This window comes from Mauremys mutica, chromosome 1 (assembly GCF_020497125.1).
Source record: "Mauremys mutica isolate MM-2020 ecotype Southern chromosome 1, ASM2049712v1, whole genome shotgun sequence".
Taxonomy (NCBI): Eukaryota; Metazoa; Chordata; order Testudines; family Geoemydidae; genus Mauremys; species Mauremys mutica.
Window position 1 is genome coordinate 173,576,295 of NC_059072.1, and position 17,568 is coordinate 173,593,862.

The window sequence follows — 17,568 nt, forward strand, 5'->3', positions numbered from 1 at the left end:
TACATATGAAAGTCAACAGGAAAAACAGGTCTGTGGAGAATGTGAAACAAACCAGAGCATGGGAGACACTTTGGAGCCAGCACCCCAGGGAGGAAAGCACAAGGAGTCATCCTGACTCTGGGGACAAAAACAATTGATTTTGGGGTTATAAAAGAAGAAAGGAACCAGGACCCTTCTTTTATCCTGCACTTGAGTAACTAGGCAGTGCAATTACATCCATGAAAACAGGATCTCAACCAACCTGGGTTGAAACACTGCAGAAAAGGCTTAGGTGAGATAAGACTGCTTCAGACAAGGATTGCAGCCTAAGCTGAGTTTTAGTCTCTGGAAAGCATGTTCTACTTTTGTTTTATTTGTAATCTGTTGCTCTTATTAGCTTTGCTCACTGTCTGTTAAGTTTATTAACGAAGTTTAAGATTTATTTGTTTTCACTAGAAATTGATTAAAGTTCTGTGTTACATTAGAGCTGATACTCAGTTGAATCAAACAAGCTTTTGTGTGTATGTATTCCCTTTGGAGTAGTGAACCTGGCAATGTGAGTTCCAGTCAGAGGGGTTAGACACTACATGGAACAGTCTTCAAGGGAATTCAGGGGTTGGATAGGTGCTATTGTTAACCTACAAAGTAAAGTAGGACTGGCAGAGTCCGGAGGAGAGTGGTTGAGTGAAAGCAGCATAGTTGTTGCTGTGTCAGTCCCAGGGAATTAGAGAGACAAGATGGGTGAAGTAATATCTTTTACTACTTTTTATTGTTGGCCCAATAAAAGATATTACCTCACCCACCTTATCTTAATTGTTGAAAGGCAATTGGAGTACAGGTGCTGACAATCAGCTACCACAAGAAAGACACTTTCATGAGTAAGGGATAACAAGGTGACTCTCAGTTTTGGGTGTCCTGAGAAAGCATCACATTATACTAAACACTGCGCTGATACACTATTTTCAGGGGTGTGTGATTTGGTTTTTTGTTTTATTTTTTTTGCGGCTTTTTTTATAGTGGCAAAATCCCTAGTGTAGATGCAGTTATACTGCCATAACAGTGCATGTGCAAGTAGAGCTCATTTTGTTTGCCAAACCAACAAAGGCATGCTGGTGTTGGTATAAGTTGCATCTGTGCTAGGAGAGTTTGCTGTATAGCTCTCTACTGAAAAACCTTTTGTAGCGTAGACCTGGGCTAAGACAGAATTCAATAAGTGAGTGTGTGACTTTCACTTAATTTAAAAAAGTCTTAATTTAAATGGGACACTTTCAACTTAAAAATCATATGTTGTAAACGTTGTTGTACCTATGCACTTAATGTTCTGTGTCACCATTTATGCTCTTTGTTTACCTTCTTTTATGCTTCTCGCACTTGGACAATGAAAACCAAGTCAGTTGTACTTTTAGGTTTTTAATGCTGCTGTGTTTCAGGCATGTCAGAGGAATGTTGATTTGTTTAAAAACTGTTTTCATTGGAAGCTTAGTGATCCTTTAAATATTTTTCTTAATCGCTGTCTAAGATATTGACACTCATCTTTACGAGATTTCTTTCTTCATCCCATTGTTTATGAGTAAACGAATGTTCAGTCACAATGAAGGAAAAAATTAACAGGAAACCCAATTTAAAATTTAACATTTTAAAGATGTTTGTTAGATGTGTAATGAAAGGTCTAGATACCTATGACAGAAGGAGGAGCAGCCACTCAATAATTAGAAAATGACCAATCAGAGATGCAAGTATTCCCTCCCTGCCTCCCCCCCCCCCACCCTGGCTAGAAATGGTCCTTATTGCAGGACAAAAGTTTGTGTGTAAAGATAGACCTTGCATGCTCTGAAAGTCAACAGATTTGGGTTATTTTGGAGGAAAGGAAAAAGAGCTGAGGGCTGCTAATGAAGAATACATACCCAGCCAACAATTTCCTTTCTTTCAGAGGGATCCTGTCTGAATGCCTGCACCAACTGCAATTAGAATAGTGTGGCAAGAAGAGAGAATTGGTCTGTTATTTAGGGTGTCATGTTAAAACTCCACCTGGAAACCAGTGCAAATCATAGAGCACAGGTGTCATACAACACAGTGCATGCTCAACACTTCATCGACAAAACTTTTGTTGTTCAGGGGTGTTAAAAAAACACGCACCCCGAACAAAAGTTTTACCCAATGAAAAGTGCCTATGTGAACAGCGCATTGTCAGCAGAAGCACTCGCTTGCCGACAAAGCGGCTGCCGCTTGTGGGGGGTGGAAGTTTTTTGTCATCAGGAGAGCTCTCTCCTGCCAACAAACAGCAGCTACACTGTGTGCCTTTTAGCGGCACAGCCATATCGCTAAAAGCCTCGTAATGTAGCCATAGCCCAAGAGGGCTGTCACATTCTGTACCAGGTTCATTTTACTTTGAATTAAGATGCAGGAATCAAGAGCACACTGCAGGAATCTAATCTCAAAGTGACAATTGGTGAATCATGGCAGCAAGATGTGTGTGTAAACATATCACAATTTCTGGCCCAGGCATGGATAGGAGATGCTGTGGATCCAGCAGTACTTCCAGACTGAATTCTTGTAACAAATTGTTAAGGAACAAATAAGTTAAGGAAGCATTTGTAATTGTCACCTTATTTCTTGGTTACTTTCCCCAACCTTCCAGCATCATCTCAGTTTTCTCTTGGATGTAGATTTAGCTCCTCATTCATTTCCCAGTCTCTACCAAATCTTGAGTAAGGCATTTAATAGCACTGGCTAGATTGGATAAGAGAGGAATAGAGCTGGGGGTCATTGAGCATGCTGAAAACATTATTGGCTCTATGTATCAATTGAACAAGATGTTGGAGCAAGATGGAGCCCTGTAGAAACTCTCATATGAGAGCAGTTGGTAGCTCTAAATTATTGCTTTTCTGCCCCCTCTGGCATTTCCCTAATGGGAATTAAATTGTCAAATTGCAGCCCCATCTGTCTTTTCTGGGGGTTTGCAAACAAGCCAGCTACACCCTATAATCAATGTAAAAGCAGCAAAGAATCCTGTGGCACCTTATAGACTAACAGACGTTTTGGAGCATGAGCTTTCGTGGGTGAAAGTAGTGGAAATTTCCAGGGGCAGGTGTGTATATATATATGCAAGCAAGAAGCAAGCTAGAGATAACGAGGTTAGTTCAATCAGGGAGGATGAGGCCCTGTTCTAGCAGTTGAGGTGTGAAAACCAAGGGAGGAGAAACTGGTTCTGTAGTTGGCAAGCCATTCACAGCCTTTGTTTAATCCTGAGCTGATGGTGTCAAATTTGCAGATGAACTGAAGCTCAGCAGTTTCTCTTTGAAGTCTGGTCCTGAAGTTTTTTTGCTGCAGGATGGTCACCTTAAGATCTGCTATTGTGTGGCCAGGGAGGTTGAAGTGTTCTCCTACAGGTTTTTGTATATTGCCATTCCTAATATCTGATTTGTGTCCATTTATCCTTTTCCATAGAGTCTGTCCAGTTTGGCCGATGTACATAGCAGAGGGGCATTGCTGGCATATGATGGCGTATATTACATTGGTGGACGTGCAGGTGAATGAACTGGTGATGGTGTGGCTGATCTGGTTAGGTCCTGTGATGGTGTCTCTGGTGTAGATATGTGGGCAGAGTTGGCATCGAGGTTTGAAATAATAATCAATAATTATTATAATCAGTGGTATTGAAGGCAGCTGAGTCTATCAGTAGCAGTATTGCTCTTAATCCCTCACCAGGTGATCTGCCAGTTCTATCTTGTGCAGTCTCAGTAACATAAATAGTTCTGTAGCTAGACTGACAGGGAGAGATGAGGTAACGGGATACTGGGAAAGTTCTCTTGCCATAACCACCACCTGAATAATATTAGCCAGTAATGGAAGATTAGATACTAGATAACTACCAGATTATCAGTGGCAAGTGATGTTTTTTAAGCAGTGGTTATACAACAGAACAGCTTCCTTAATAGTTTCCGTGATTTATGGATTCTTTTGAAAATGAAATAATGACTAAGGCTCATTACTTCAGTATTGGGAGCTTTTAGAGTACTTGTATTAACAAAAGCTGGCAACCTGCCCTTAAAGAGGTGCTGACAATTTCTGCCAACAGTGGAGCCAGTTATTAAGCACTGGCCTTCTCCAGTCAGGAATGACATGGGTCCACAGCACTGCTAGTATTTGGACAGAAACTCCAGAAGAAAAGAGAGATGGTGTTTGGCTCCTCAAATGTAACAAACAAACAAATGTAATGTCTTTCCTTTGTGGAGATGACAATTGTTGATTTTGTTCAAAAAGTCAAATAAAAGTTTCCTCACAATGGGAGGATTATGAAAGATGTTTTGATGGTGCTCATTTCAAAATATAATTTTAATTAAATATATTAAGGAAAGGGGAGTGTAATTTTCAGACTCTTGCTGCTATGCAGTGTTCTTTGCTGTTGCTGATTTTCTGTTTAGTATAGAATCATAGCAGTTACAGAAAGTTCAAAATAACAGTACTTTGATTTATGCTTGTATTCCAAAATGTTCTGCATCATCTCCAAGCACAGTAGATAGTAACAGTTTTCTCACTGAAAGATAATCACTTTCAGGAGGAGGAAAATAACGCCAGGGAAATATGTTGCTTAATAGCAATCTCACAGTTCAAAGAGGTTTGCCAAGGAGCAGTATTGCCATAGTGGAAGGTTTCAAGAATTATTAGTTTTTAATTAAAACAGGTAGAGGGAGAGAAAATGCCATATTGTGTTGCCACCGATCTTTTAATAGTAGTGTGGTTGCTGAGAGAACTATTCATTGTATTGAGGTCATCAGACTATTTGTTTAATCCTTTTGGAACCAGAGGCATTCAAGAAAAGCTAAATAAGTGGTTGTTTGTTTTTTTTTAAAGATTTGCCATTTTAACATGTTAAAGTCACACTAAATAACCTAGGAAATCTTCCAACATTACAATTTTAAAACCATCAGTGAATTTGTGTGCCATGTGTTGTTTCTTGTTTTACAGAGAATAGTTTGGATTACATCTGCCTCTTTGCATTTGTTTTTTTAGTAAGCAATAATCTATTTGTGTGACTGCAGGCTCCTCAGAAAACTATCAAACAGCTGATTGCATGTTCATCTTAGTTATGGATCTGGAAAAAGACTACTTAGAAAAAGGTCTCTTCAATAAATTCTTGTTCTGAAACATTTAAAGTTAGGGTTATTTGCAAAGCTCAGAGTAAAAGTTCTAGCATGCTTCTCTGCATACTGTTTCACTCCGATACAATTATGGTAGAATTGAGAAAAGTACATCACGTTATATAATGTTAAAATTTTCAAGAAGTTCTAGAATGTGTGTATTGGGAAGATGGACACACATTGACATGGAATGATGGCACATTTAATGGAGGAAAGTGGTGGGTTAATGCGGTAAAACTAAACCAAGCTTTTGGAGAAAGATGATAGGTATAGGCTGGTAAAGCAGATACTTGTAGTCTATGGTCACACAAGCCGATTTCAAGAGAAGTGAAATACTTCCAAAAGAGAGTTTGGCCTCTGAGTGTATCCCAAATTTGGGACATGCAGAGTCTGTTACTTACTTGGTTTCTAGGGTCTTCCAGCAGTTTTGGAGTATTTTCCAAAAGGTTCTGCTCATGAAAATATTACAAGTGCCTTTGGTTGTAAAAGGGGCCTTGACTAAAGCTGTATGAATAGTGATTCCTAAACAGGATTTGGTCTTTCAGTGCGGTGGTCATCATCTTTCTATGCAAATATATTTGTATCTTCCTCTCTGCTGCCCTGTATGCATAGAACATCCTCCTTGAGTTGATCCTTAAGGCCTTAGATATGAGGTATGTCTTTTCCCTGTCTCATAACATAAGAACAAAGGGACCTTCAATGAAACTAAAAGGTGGAAAATTCAAACCTGCTATAAGAAAATACTTTTTCCACATCTCTGATTAGACTGCTGAACTCCATGCAACAATATCCTGTGACAATGACTGAGCAAGATTCAAAGTGGGAGTGGATGTTCATATAGATAACAAGATTATTCAGAGTTATAACAGTGACTGGTAACAAAAAGAGAATTAGAATGGAGATAAAATGTCATTTTCAGGTTGTAAACGCCAATCTCTATTAGAGAAAAGACCAAGGCCGACATGTGGGCTCATTATCTTGCCTCTGCTTAGTGTGGGGTTTCTTGCATCTTCCCTGCAGCATCTGGTGTTGGCCAGTCTTAAAAAACAGGATATTTGATTATATGAATCATGTCTGATCCAGTATGACAATTCCTATATACCTTCTCCTCTGTCTCTCTTGCAAGCCTACCTTTGCTGCAATGTCTATAAGAAATTGGCCAACTTGATGGCACCTTATCGAGAGTAATAGTTGCTTTGTCAATTGTATACTTTTGATTGTTTGCCTTCCTCCCCCCTACACGCACACTTTGGGTATCACATGTATTTTGGGCCCCAGATTCTACAAACACCTTCATGCAGACACAGGGTTCTGTCAACGTGGAGCAGCCTGCAGGATTGAGACTAAGGGTATGCCTGCACTACGAAATTAGGTTGATTTTATAGAAGTCAGTTTTTTAGAAATCGATTTTATACAGTCAGTTGTGTGTGTCCCCACTAAGCACATTAAGTCGGCGGAGTGCGTCCACAGTTCCCGCAGTCTCCGCCGCCCATTGGAATTCTGGGTTGAGCTCCCAATGCCTGATGGGGCAAAAACATTGTCGCAGGTGGTTCTGGGTACATGTTGTCAGGTCCCCCTCCCTCTGTGAAAGCAATGGCAAAAAATCGTTTCTCGCCTTATTTCCTGGGTTACCCATGCACACGACAAACCACGGCAAGCATGGAGCCCGCTCAGCTCACCGTCACCGTATGTCTCCTGTGTGCTGCTGACAAACACGGTACTGCATTGCTACGCAGCAGCAGCAGCTCCTTGCCTTTGCAAGTTCGCAAGGCGGTTAGTAGTCGTACTGCACCGTCTGCTGCCGTCTCCTGGTTGCTCCTGGCCGACCTTGGTGAGGTCGGTCGGGGGCGCCTGGGCAGACATGGGTGCTCCTGGCCGACCTTGGTGACAAAAATGGGAATGACTCCAGGTCATTCTCTTCTTTAAGTTTCATCTAATGGAGATTCAGTCCTGCCTGGAATATCATGCCAGCTGGAGGCTTCTGCCTCAGGCTGCTCTCCCAGCTGGCAGCACTGCGTGGTCGCACCTACCCCAGCCTACCCCTTGCTCCCATGGCTCATGAAGCCTGGACAGTAGTAAGGAGCAGTTAAACTGTAGGCTGAGCAAGTGCAGAATGGTGGTAGAATGTGGCTTTGGATATTTAAAAACTCGCGGGCACTGTTTGCTGACTAAGCTGTTTGCGATTAGATTAGAAGAGCACAGCAAGGCACGCTGTGCATCACAGAGGCTTTGAAACCCAGTTTCATGACTGGCCAGGCTTCGGTGTGACAGTTGTGTGTGTTTCTCCTTGATGCAAACCTTCCCCCTTTGTTGATTTTAATTCCCTGGAAGCCAACCCTGTAAGCCATGTCGTGAGTCGCCTCTCCCTCTGTGAGAGTAACGGCAGACGTTCGTTTCATGCCTTTTTTCCGCAGACGACATACCACAGCAAGCATGGGGTCCACTCAGATCACCACGGCAGTTATGAGCACTGTAAACACCATGCGCATTATCCTGCAGTATATGCAGCACCAGAAACTTCAGAAGCAGGCAAGGAGGTGACGGCAGCACAGTGACGAGAGCGATGAAGACATGGACACAGAGTTCTCTCAAAGCACGGGCCCTGGCAATTTGGACATCATGGTGCTAATGGGGCAGGTTCATGCCGTGGAACGCCGATTCTGGGCCCGGGAAACAAGCACAGACTGGTGGGACTGCATAGTGTTGCAGGTTTGGGATGATTCCTCATGGCTGCGAAACTTTTGCATGCGTAAGCGCACTGTCATGGAACTTTGTGACTTGCTTTCTCCTGCCCTGAAGCGCAAGAATTTCAAGATGAGCGCAGCCCTCACAGTTCACAAGCGAATGGTGATAGCCCTGTGGAAGCTTGTAACGCCAGACAGTTACCGGTCAGTTGGGAATCAATTTGGAGTGGGCAAATCTACTGTGGTGGCTGCTGTGATCCAAGTAGCCAATGCAATCACTGAGCTGCTGCTATCAAGGGTAGTGACTCTGGGAAATGTGCAGGTCATAGTGGATGGCTTTGCTGCAATGAGATTCCCTAACTGTGGTGGAGCGATAGAACGCATATCCCTACCTTGGGACCGGACCACCAAGGTAGCCAGTACGTAAACCGAAAGGGGTACTTTTCAATGGTGCTGCAAGCACTGGTGGATCACAAGGGACGTTTCACCAACATCAACATGGGATGGCTGGGAGAGGTACATGACGCTCGCATCTTTAGGAACTCTGGTCTGTGTGAACGGCTGCAGCAAGGGACTTACTTTCCAGACCAGAAAATAACCATTGGGGATGTTGAAATGCCTATACTTATCCTTGGGGACCCAGCCTACCCCTTAATGCCATGGCTCATGAAGCTGTACATAGGCACTCTGGACAGAAGTCAGGAGCTGTTCAACTATAGGCTGAGCAAGTGGTGGTAGAATGTGCATTTGGACGTTTAAAAGCGCGCTGGCGCATTTTACTGACTCGGTTAGATCTCAGCGAAACCAATATTCCCATCATTAATACTGCTTGCTGTGTGCACCACAATATCTGTGAGAGTGCCTGCACTACGAAATTAGGTTGATTTTATAGAAGTCAGTTTTTTAGAAATCGATTTTATACAGTCAGTTGTGTGTGTCCCCACTAAGCACATTAAGCACATTTATGGCAGGGTGGGAGGTTGAGGCAAATCGCCTGGCCGCTGATTATGCGCAGCCAGATGCCAGGGTGGTTAGAAGAGCACAGCAGGGAAGCTTTGAAAACCAGTTTCATGACTGGACAGGCTACAGTGTGAAAGTTCTGTTTGTTTCTCATTGATGAAAACCCTCTCCCTTAGTTCACTCTACAGGTCTATTGCATCTTATGCTGGGGTTACGTTCTGCATTCAGCGCGTAAAGCGGAAATCGCGTATAGTCAAAATTACATTGAGTGTAATGGCAGGCGGAATCGCCCGCACTACAAGTACAGTATTAAAATTATTTTTCTTTTTTTTGTTTTTTGTTTTGTTTTTGCCAACAGCGTGAAGCTGAAATTGCGCATGTTAAATGTGCGTAAGATGCGACAAACCTGTACTTCCCTGTAAGCCAACCGCCTTCCCCCCTTTGATCTCCGCTTGCAGAGGCAATAAAGTTATTGTTGTTTCAAATTCATGCATTCTTTATTAATTTGTCACACAAATGGGGGGATAACTGCCAAGGTAGCCCGGGGGTGGAGGGGAGGAATGCGGGAGGAGGGAAGCACTGAGTGGGATTGCGGAGAAGGGGAGAAGGGAAGGACAAGACCACACTGCACTTCAAAACTTACTGAATGCCAGCTTTCTGTTGCTTGGGCAGTCCTCTGGGGTGGAGTGGTTGGGTGGCCAGAGCCGCCCCCCCCCCACTGCGTTCTTGGGCATCTGGTGGAGGAAGCTATGGAATTTGGGGAGGAGGGCGGTTGGTTACACAGGGGCTGCAGCGGCGGTCTGTGCTCCTGCTGCCTTTCCTGCACCTCAACAATATGCCAAAGAATATCAGTTTGATCCTCCAGTAGCCTAAGCATTGCTTCCTGCCTCCTCTCATCACGCTGATGCCACCGATCATCTTGATCCCGCCATTTCTCCTCTTGCTCCCGCCCGGTCCTCATGTTCGTTTTGTGCTTTCCTGCACTCTGACAGTGTCTGCCTCCAGGCATTCTACTGAGCTCTTTCAGTGTGGGAGGACAGCATGAGCTCAGAGAACATTTTGTCGCGAGTGCTTTTTTTCGCCTTCTAATCTTCGCTAGCCTCTGGGATGGAGATGATACGGGGAGCATTGAAACATTTGCAGCTGCGGGAGGAAAAAAAAAAGGGAGAGTAGTATTTAAAGAGACACATTTTAGAGAACAATGGGTAGACTCTTTCATGGTGAACCAAGCAGTTAACATTACATAGCACGTGTGCTTTCTTTACAAGTTTGCATTTTGCCTCTTATATTGAGGGCCTGCCGGTTTGGTGTGAGAGATCACACATGCAGGGCTGGCAGGCAACAGAATTTGGCTTGCAGGCAGCCATGGTAAGCCACAGTCTTTTGGCTTCTTTAACCTTCATAACATGTGGGAATGGTTTCAAACAGCAGCGCCCTCATTTCCCATACCAAGCACCTGTTAGTTTGGCCATTTAAAATGGGTTGGCCATTTAAAAGGAGGGGCTGCAGTTTTCGGGTTAATGTGCAGCACAAACCCAACTAACCCCCCTCCACCTCCTCACACCCAATTCTCTGGGATGATCGCTTCACCCCTCCCCCCCACTGCATGGCTAATAGCGGAGATGATTTCTGTTCAGCCACAGGCAAACAGCCCAGCAGGATGTCCCCTTAATAAAATTCCCCTATTTCAACCAGGTGACCCTGGGAGTACATCCAGGAAAGCTTCACTGAGCTGTGCCTGGAGGATTTCTGCTCCATCCCCATACATGTTAACAGACTTTTCCAGTAGCTGTACTGACCGCCAATGCATCCCAAGTCTTCAGGGCAAATTAATCAGTAAACACACTTGCTTTTAAACCATGTATTATATTTACAAAGGTACAGTCACCAGAGGTCCCTTCTCATCCTTCAAGGTCCGGGGGCACACCTTGGGTGGGTTGGGAGGGTACTGGCTCCAGGGTGATGAACGGTTCTTGGCTGTCAGGGAAAACGGTTTCTCCGCTTGCTTGCTGTACACTGTCTTCAATCTCCTCCTCATCATCTTCCTCAACCCCCAAATCCGCATCCCTGTTCGTGAGAATCCATTGACGGAGTCCACACACAGGGCTGGGGTAGTTGTAGGGGCACCCCCTAGAATGGCATGCAGGGCCGGCTCCAGACCCCAGCGCGCCAAGTAGGCGCGTGGGGCGCCATTGTCCTGGGAGGGCGGCATTTGGCTCCGGCGGACCTTCCACAGTCATGCCTGTGGGAGGTCCACCAGAGCCGCGGGACGAGCGGACCTGCCGCAGGCTCCGCTTGAGCTCCCGCAGGCATGACTGCGGTGGGTGCGCTGGTCCCGTGGCTCGGACGGAGCTCCCGCAGGCATGCCTGCGGATGCTCCACGGGAGCCGCGGGACCACGGGACCGTCCGCAGGCACTTCTTCCCCGGCCGCGGGACCGGGGAAGGGCGGCGCGAGCGGCGCGGTGCGCCGCCCTGCTTGGGGCGGCGGAATTTCTAGAGCCGCCCCTGATGGCAGGCAGCTCATTATAGAAGCGCCATGTCTGGGGCTCTGACCCGGAGCGGCCATTTGCCTCCCTGATTCTTTGGTAGGCTTGCCTGAGCTCCTTAAGTTTCACACAGTACTGCTGCGTGTCCCTGTTATAGCCTCTGTCCTTCATGCCCTTGGAGATTTTTTTCAAATATTCCGGCATTTCGTCTTTTGGAACAGAGTTCTGATAGCACAGATTTGTCTCCCCCTACAGCGATCAGATCCAGTACCTCCCATTTGGTCCATGCTGGAGCTCTTTTGCGATTCTGGGGCTCCGTGGTCACCTGTGCTGATCAGCTCTGCATGGTTACCTGTGCTGATCAGCTCGCCATGCTGGCCAAACAGGAATGAAATTCAAAAGTTTGCAGGGCTTTTCCTGTCTACCTGGCCAGTGCATCTGAGTTGAGAGTGCTGTCCAGAGCGGTCACAATGGAGCACTCTGGGATAGCTCCCGGAGGCCAATACCATTGAATTGTGTCCACACTACCCCAAATTCGACCCAGCAGGGTCGATTTCAGCACTAATCCCCTCGTCGGGGAGGAGTACAGAAATAGATTTTAAGAGCCCTTTCAGTCGACAAAAATGGCTTCTTTGTGTGGACGGGTGCAGGGTTAAAACGATCTAACACTGCTATATTCGACCCAAACTCATAGTGTAGACCAGGGCTAAGATTGTACTCTCTCTTTGGAGAAAGGACTGCCTTTCTTTGTACAGCTTCTAGCACAGTAGAACCCCAGTCCAGACAAGGGTAGCTGGGTACTGCTGTAATACAACTATAATTCCTATTAATAGTTATGAATCTCTAGAGTCCTATTAGTTTTCTTCCACTGAGGAAGTAAGAGTTGGAGCTATCCCCGACTGACTGCAATCATCTAGATTTCAAGCCACGGGTCTTCAGTAGGTGGAACACTGGAGTGCAAGAGGACCTGGGATGGTCTCAAGCATGAAGCAGCATGATCTAGAGCAGTGTTTCTCAACGACCAGTTTGTGGACTGGCACTGGTCCCTGAGATCTCCCTGACACAGTTTAGGGAGCCAGCAAGTCAGTTCCTAGTATCAAAAAGATAGACGAACATTGATCTAGATTCTAGAGGAATGAGGATGGGAATAGGAGTCAGGGAGTCCTGAGTTCTAATACAGAGAGTGCCACAGATTTTTCTGTGTGGCCTTGAATAAATCTCTTCATCCCTCAGCCTGTTTACCTGTTTGTAACCGAACTCATGGGTGCATTGTGTGGATTGATATTTGTGTAGTTCTTTGAAAGTTTAAAATGTATGGAATAATAGCTGCTTTTTTATTGAGTAGATAAGACACCAGAAACATAATTTTTAGACGAGTAACAAGCTAGATTTTGCTACTTTCCCTCTTTCCTCCTTCCATCCATCCCAAATTAGTCTGAAATATATATTTATAGTTTGTTATCTGAACTGGCCTCTAACCTGCTTGACTCTAGTTGTGGATCAGAGTGGTAAGTACCTTTATTTGCCTTCTCACTTTTGGTCATCTTTTCTATAGGCTGGCAAATAAGCAGGACCGAGAAGGAGCATTGGCAGAAGCAGATGTAATTGAGTGCTTATCACTGGAAAAGCTTGTCAATGAGCATAAATGTCTCTGTCAGATTGTAAGTATATCTTACTGTGCTTGATTTATTTGTATAAATATAGTGCTTAAGAAAGGTGATAATGTGGTCCTATAATCCGAGCAAAAATACAGCATGTGGTCTGCAGTACAATCAATTCCAGGTCTCACCCTGCCTTCGTGCCTTTTGCCTGTCCAGGAGGAATCCTTCCTAGTGCCCCATCTGTACATGGGCTCAGGCTGTGTTTGCTGAACCAGTTTGAAATCATATTAAAGTGATTCATGCTAACTTGGTTTAAAGATTGTTTGGTCAGCCAGTATTGTTAGAGCCAAACCTTGTTAAAAACAGAAGAGGAAACTGGGTTCTGACCTTGGATTCTTATTAGGCTTTAAACATAGTTTTCAAATAAGATTTTGGCCCCATATTTGTTCTCTAGCCTAACCTTTTTTAAACGGAGTTACTATTTGACAAGCTGGATCTTTTTGTGAAACAAATAGGGGACGGGGTTGGTCTTAGTCCACTTTTCCAGTAAAGAAGCGTTCACAAAGTAATTAATCACAGCCAAGGCCAACTGGCTATCTCAAATATAACTAGTGTCTCAAATTTACCATGTCTCCACGTTAGGGCTCAAACTGTGTGTTTTCAAAACAGGGCTTCAAAAGCTGAACAGATGTTATCCATTGAACATGAGCTAGCAAATGTTGATCACTATCTAGTGTGACACCAAAACATCAAGGGCCATTGGTTTGAATTCCACTACCAATCCCCCGAGCCATGTAGGCCTACCTAGTTGTATGTTTTCTTTCTGTGATCCATTTTTGATCAGAGTAGGATAACCTGTAGTTGAGTTGATTTCCGGCTCTTCCCCCCAACCCACCCACATTGCCAAATTGTATCATTAGTTTTAAAGTGGAAACAAAAGCATTATAAAGTAAAATTACCTTAGCTTTAAAGCTAATGGCAGTCAGATTCTTAATGAGTTACATATTGTTACAAGAAGTTGCAGTTCATGACTGCATATTTTTTGGATTTAGCGTCAAGATCACTTGATGTAATGAGGATTTGACTTTGCAACACTAGCTTTGATAGTGTGAAGTCTTTTTCACATAAGTAAATATTTGTAGGGAAGATATTTCCAAGTGATTCACTGCACTGCTATAATCTCTCCAAGAATGAGATCTTCCACCCCATTCGCTTTTCTCTCTAGATTGTCATCCTTCAGTTTATTGTCTGGCTTATATATTTGGTGCTCTCATGCAAAGCAGTTCTATCCATGCTTCAGCTTTGATCTACAGCAGGCAGCTTCGCCATGCTCTTCCAGAATCTAAGGCCTGGTCTACACTACAGAGTTAGTTGACATAAGGCAGCTTATATTGAACTAACTCTGTAAGGATCCACACTAAAATGTTGCTCCCGCCAATGTAAGCTGCTCGCTATACCAAGTTAATAACTCCATCTCCACAAGAGGCATAATGTTAAGTCGATGTAGTTAGGTCGACGCAGTGTCCATGTAGATACTGTTGCTTACATTGCCTATTGCTGCCTGAGGCTGACAGCTGGAGCCCTGCTGTTGCCTCCTGGTGTGGGATTTAGGGGAGGAGAGCCAAAGCTTGGGCAGCAGGGCTAAGGCAGTCAGCCCCAGGCGGCAAGTGCTCCACAATGCCCCACACTGTCAGTTAAATTGGTGCAAGTGCTCCAGTAAGGATGTACACTGCCATCAGAAGGAGCATAATGTGGACATTAAATATCAAATTAATTACTGCAGTGGTGATACTTTGACTTAACTTAAGTCGACTTCATTTTGTAGTGTAGACATGCTCTAGAGAAAATTCTGATAACAAAAATTAGTAAAGAGTGGAAAGGCCAAAAAAAAAAAAATCACTAATTTTGCCAGATACAGGTGCACTTGAATGGCTCATGTAGCAGGACATGCAAATGCAGAGAACTCACTACATATCCTGAAGAACTAGAAGTTGGATTTCTTCTCCTTTTGTCTCTAGGAAGTCTGAGACTTAGCCTAGACATTTTATCTTGGCTCAGAAGGGCTTTCCCCTCACTCAAGGGATAATTCCCAACCTGTCTCCAAAATGTATTCAGTAAAGAATGGATAGAGTGTATGACTGGATAAAAAAGCTTTGTTTCCTAGCAACATAAGAATTGCAATACTGGATCAGACCTGGAGTCCATCCTAGACCCTTACTCCTTTCAGTTAGAGGTGATGACTGTGAAATCTATGATTAAATGTAAAATGCCTGTTTCAGTTTGACTGCTCTCCAGAGTCATGAAATGAGTGTAGCCTCTCACTGTTCTGTCTGGTGCAGGCTTTTTCATTTGTAGAACTTTGACAGTATTGTAGGAGGACTGCGTATATCTTACTACATAGATCAGGGGTGGGCAAACTTGTTGGCCCAAGGGCCACATCATGGTGGGGAAATTGCATGCAGGGCCATGAATGTAGGGCTGGGCAGGGGGTTGGGGTGTGGGAGGGGGTGCGGTGTGCAGGAAGGGGCTCAGGGCAAGGGGTTGGGGTGCGGGAGGGGACTCAGGGCAGGGGGTTGGGGGCTCAGGGCAGGGGGTAGGAGTGCAGGAGGGGTGCGGCAGGGGGCTCAGGGCAGGGAGTGGCAGCGGCTCCCTGCCTGCCCTGGCCCTGCACTACTCTTGGAAGGCACCACGTCCCTGTGGCCCCTGGAGGGTGGGGGCAGAGGGCTCCGCACACTGCCCTCACCTGTGGGTACCTCCCCCGAAGCTCCCATTGGCCATGGTTCCCCATTCCCAGCCAATGGGAGCTGCGGGGACAGTGCCTGCAGGTGAAGGCAGCGCACGGAGCCCTCTGCACCGGGGGCTGCAGGGACGTGGTGCTGGCCGCTTCTGGGAGCGGCGTGGGGCCCACAGCATCATGGGAGTGGCAATCCCGTGAGCCATAGTTTGCCCACCCCTGATATAGGTGGTTTGCACTCTACATTTGGAGCATAAGAAAGCAAAGGAAAACAGGGTCTTTAGGAAACTTCTAAGACAGCACAAGCCCTGACTGTTCACAGATCTGTACACATGCTAGAGACAATTGCTGGAGGAATACCTATGCCAAGGACACTCTCTAAAATCATTAACAAAATGTTTTGTAAAGATCTGAAAAAGTACTGTAACCTCTTTCTCAATACTCTAAAGTGGTCTAAGCCAGTGGTCCCCAAACTTTTTCTGTCGTCCCTGCCACTTACCAGTGTTCCCTCTAATTTTTTACATCCATGTGTGGAATGAATTTTGTTATGTGCACCAGTATGGAGGTGATATGTGATGGGTGGCGCCCAGGGGTTTGGAGTGTGGGAGGTGGCTCAGGGCTGGGGCAGAGGGTTGTGGTGTGTGGGGGGGAGGGCTCTGGCTGGAGGTGCAAGCTCTGGGGTGCGGCTGGGGATGAGGGGTTTGGGATGCAGGCCACCTGGAGTTGCGGCAGGGAGAGAGGACTCCCCCGCAGCCCTCTTTCACCGCAGCAGCTTGGGGCCAGATGAGAGGCACCTCCCCCCAGCCATGTTATCTCCGGTGGGGCAGGGCTGGGCTGGGCTGAGGGGAGGGGCACCTCTCCCTGGCTGTGGCAGCTCTGGTGGGGCTGTGCTGGGCCAGGCCAGAGGAGGGGCTTCTCTCCCCGCCTGCGTGGCCCTTGATAGCCGGCTGCGCGGCTTAGAGGGAACTTAGCCCCTTACCCGCAATGGAACGTGTCTGTGCCCCCCACCCAGAACCGCGGTCAGGAGCTGCTGAGAGCAGGGGCTAGGGGCACGATATCCTGAAATGATATTGTGCCTGTTTTTTCAGAAGTGCTGAGGCCCATAGCACTCACTGAAGTCAGTGAGAGCTGCAGGTACTCAGCATTTCTGAAAATCGGGCCCTTAATGTCTCAATTTAAAACTCTCACTAAAATATTTAAGATTATGGATTCCTACAAGGAAATGTCTCCTCCTACATCCCATTATCTCTTACAGAACCAGGAAGCTAACTTGTTTCCTCTTGCTCAACTTCAGTAGTATGTCACAAGTTTCTGTGAACGACATGCCCTAGTTTTCTGATATATGCAGTGCCAAGAAAATAAGAAGTGCTTTCTCAATAAACTTTTCCAAAGATTTTTTTTCTCAACATGCACAGAGCTCTAAGCTCTGTCTTGTTAGATGAAAGGAATTTAGGGACCGAGAACACTGACGTACTTGTAAGGAATGTATTGGTCCTTCATGAGTCAAATAATGTATTATGGAAGCTAAGTGTGGTAGGTCTTATTTGTCTTTTTTACAAAATAAACTACTTACAGCCATTTTCACTTCCTAGACAGAAAAGTTTGACTTCTGTGCAACTCAGTATGGTCAGTCAAGAGCATCTTCATCCCCTATAGAAGTCATGCTAGTCTTGGGGCACAGTGTTTTCCCCTTAGCTCAGAGTATTGACAGTTTCCAAACTCATTCATTTTATTATGCAGAAAAAATTGATTTAAAGAAAACTCACAATGTAACTTCCATATATCCTAGCAACAAGCAAGTGATTTGTAACCCGCAATTACATTTAATGTATTTATCATTATAGTATCTATAAACTTGAAAACACTGTCACTTCCTGTATCCAGATATTGTCTCTGTGAGACTTTGGTTAGTTAGTGCCATGCTGCAGAAAGCCCTGTAAACAGCTAATGAGGAAAACCAAGTCAGAGGCTATGATGGTGCT

General features: G+C 45.2%; 1 protein-coding gene across 5 annotated transcripts in view; it reads left to right on the forward strand.

Annotated features, from left to right (window-relative positions):
- The window catches only part of ARL13B (ADP ribosylation factor like GTPase 13B), an 87,622-nt gene that overhangs the window by 46,289 nt on the left and 23,765 nt on the right, over positions 1-17,568 (forward strand). For all 5 annotated transcript variants that reach the window (XM_045001937.1, XM_045001935.1, XM_045001938.1 and 2 more), the window contains exon 5: positions 12,807-12,912. In XM_045001937.1, the coding sequence (XP_044857872.1) occupies positions 12,807-12,912 (106 nt within the window). The remainder of the gene's footprint in view (positions 1-12,806; positions 12,913-17,568) is intronic.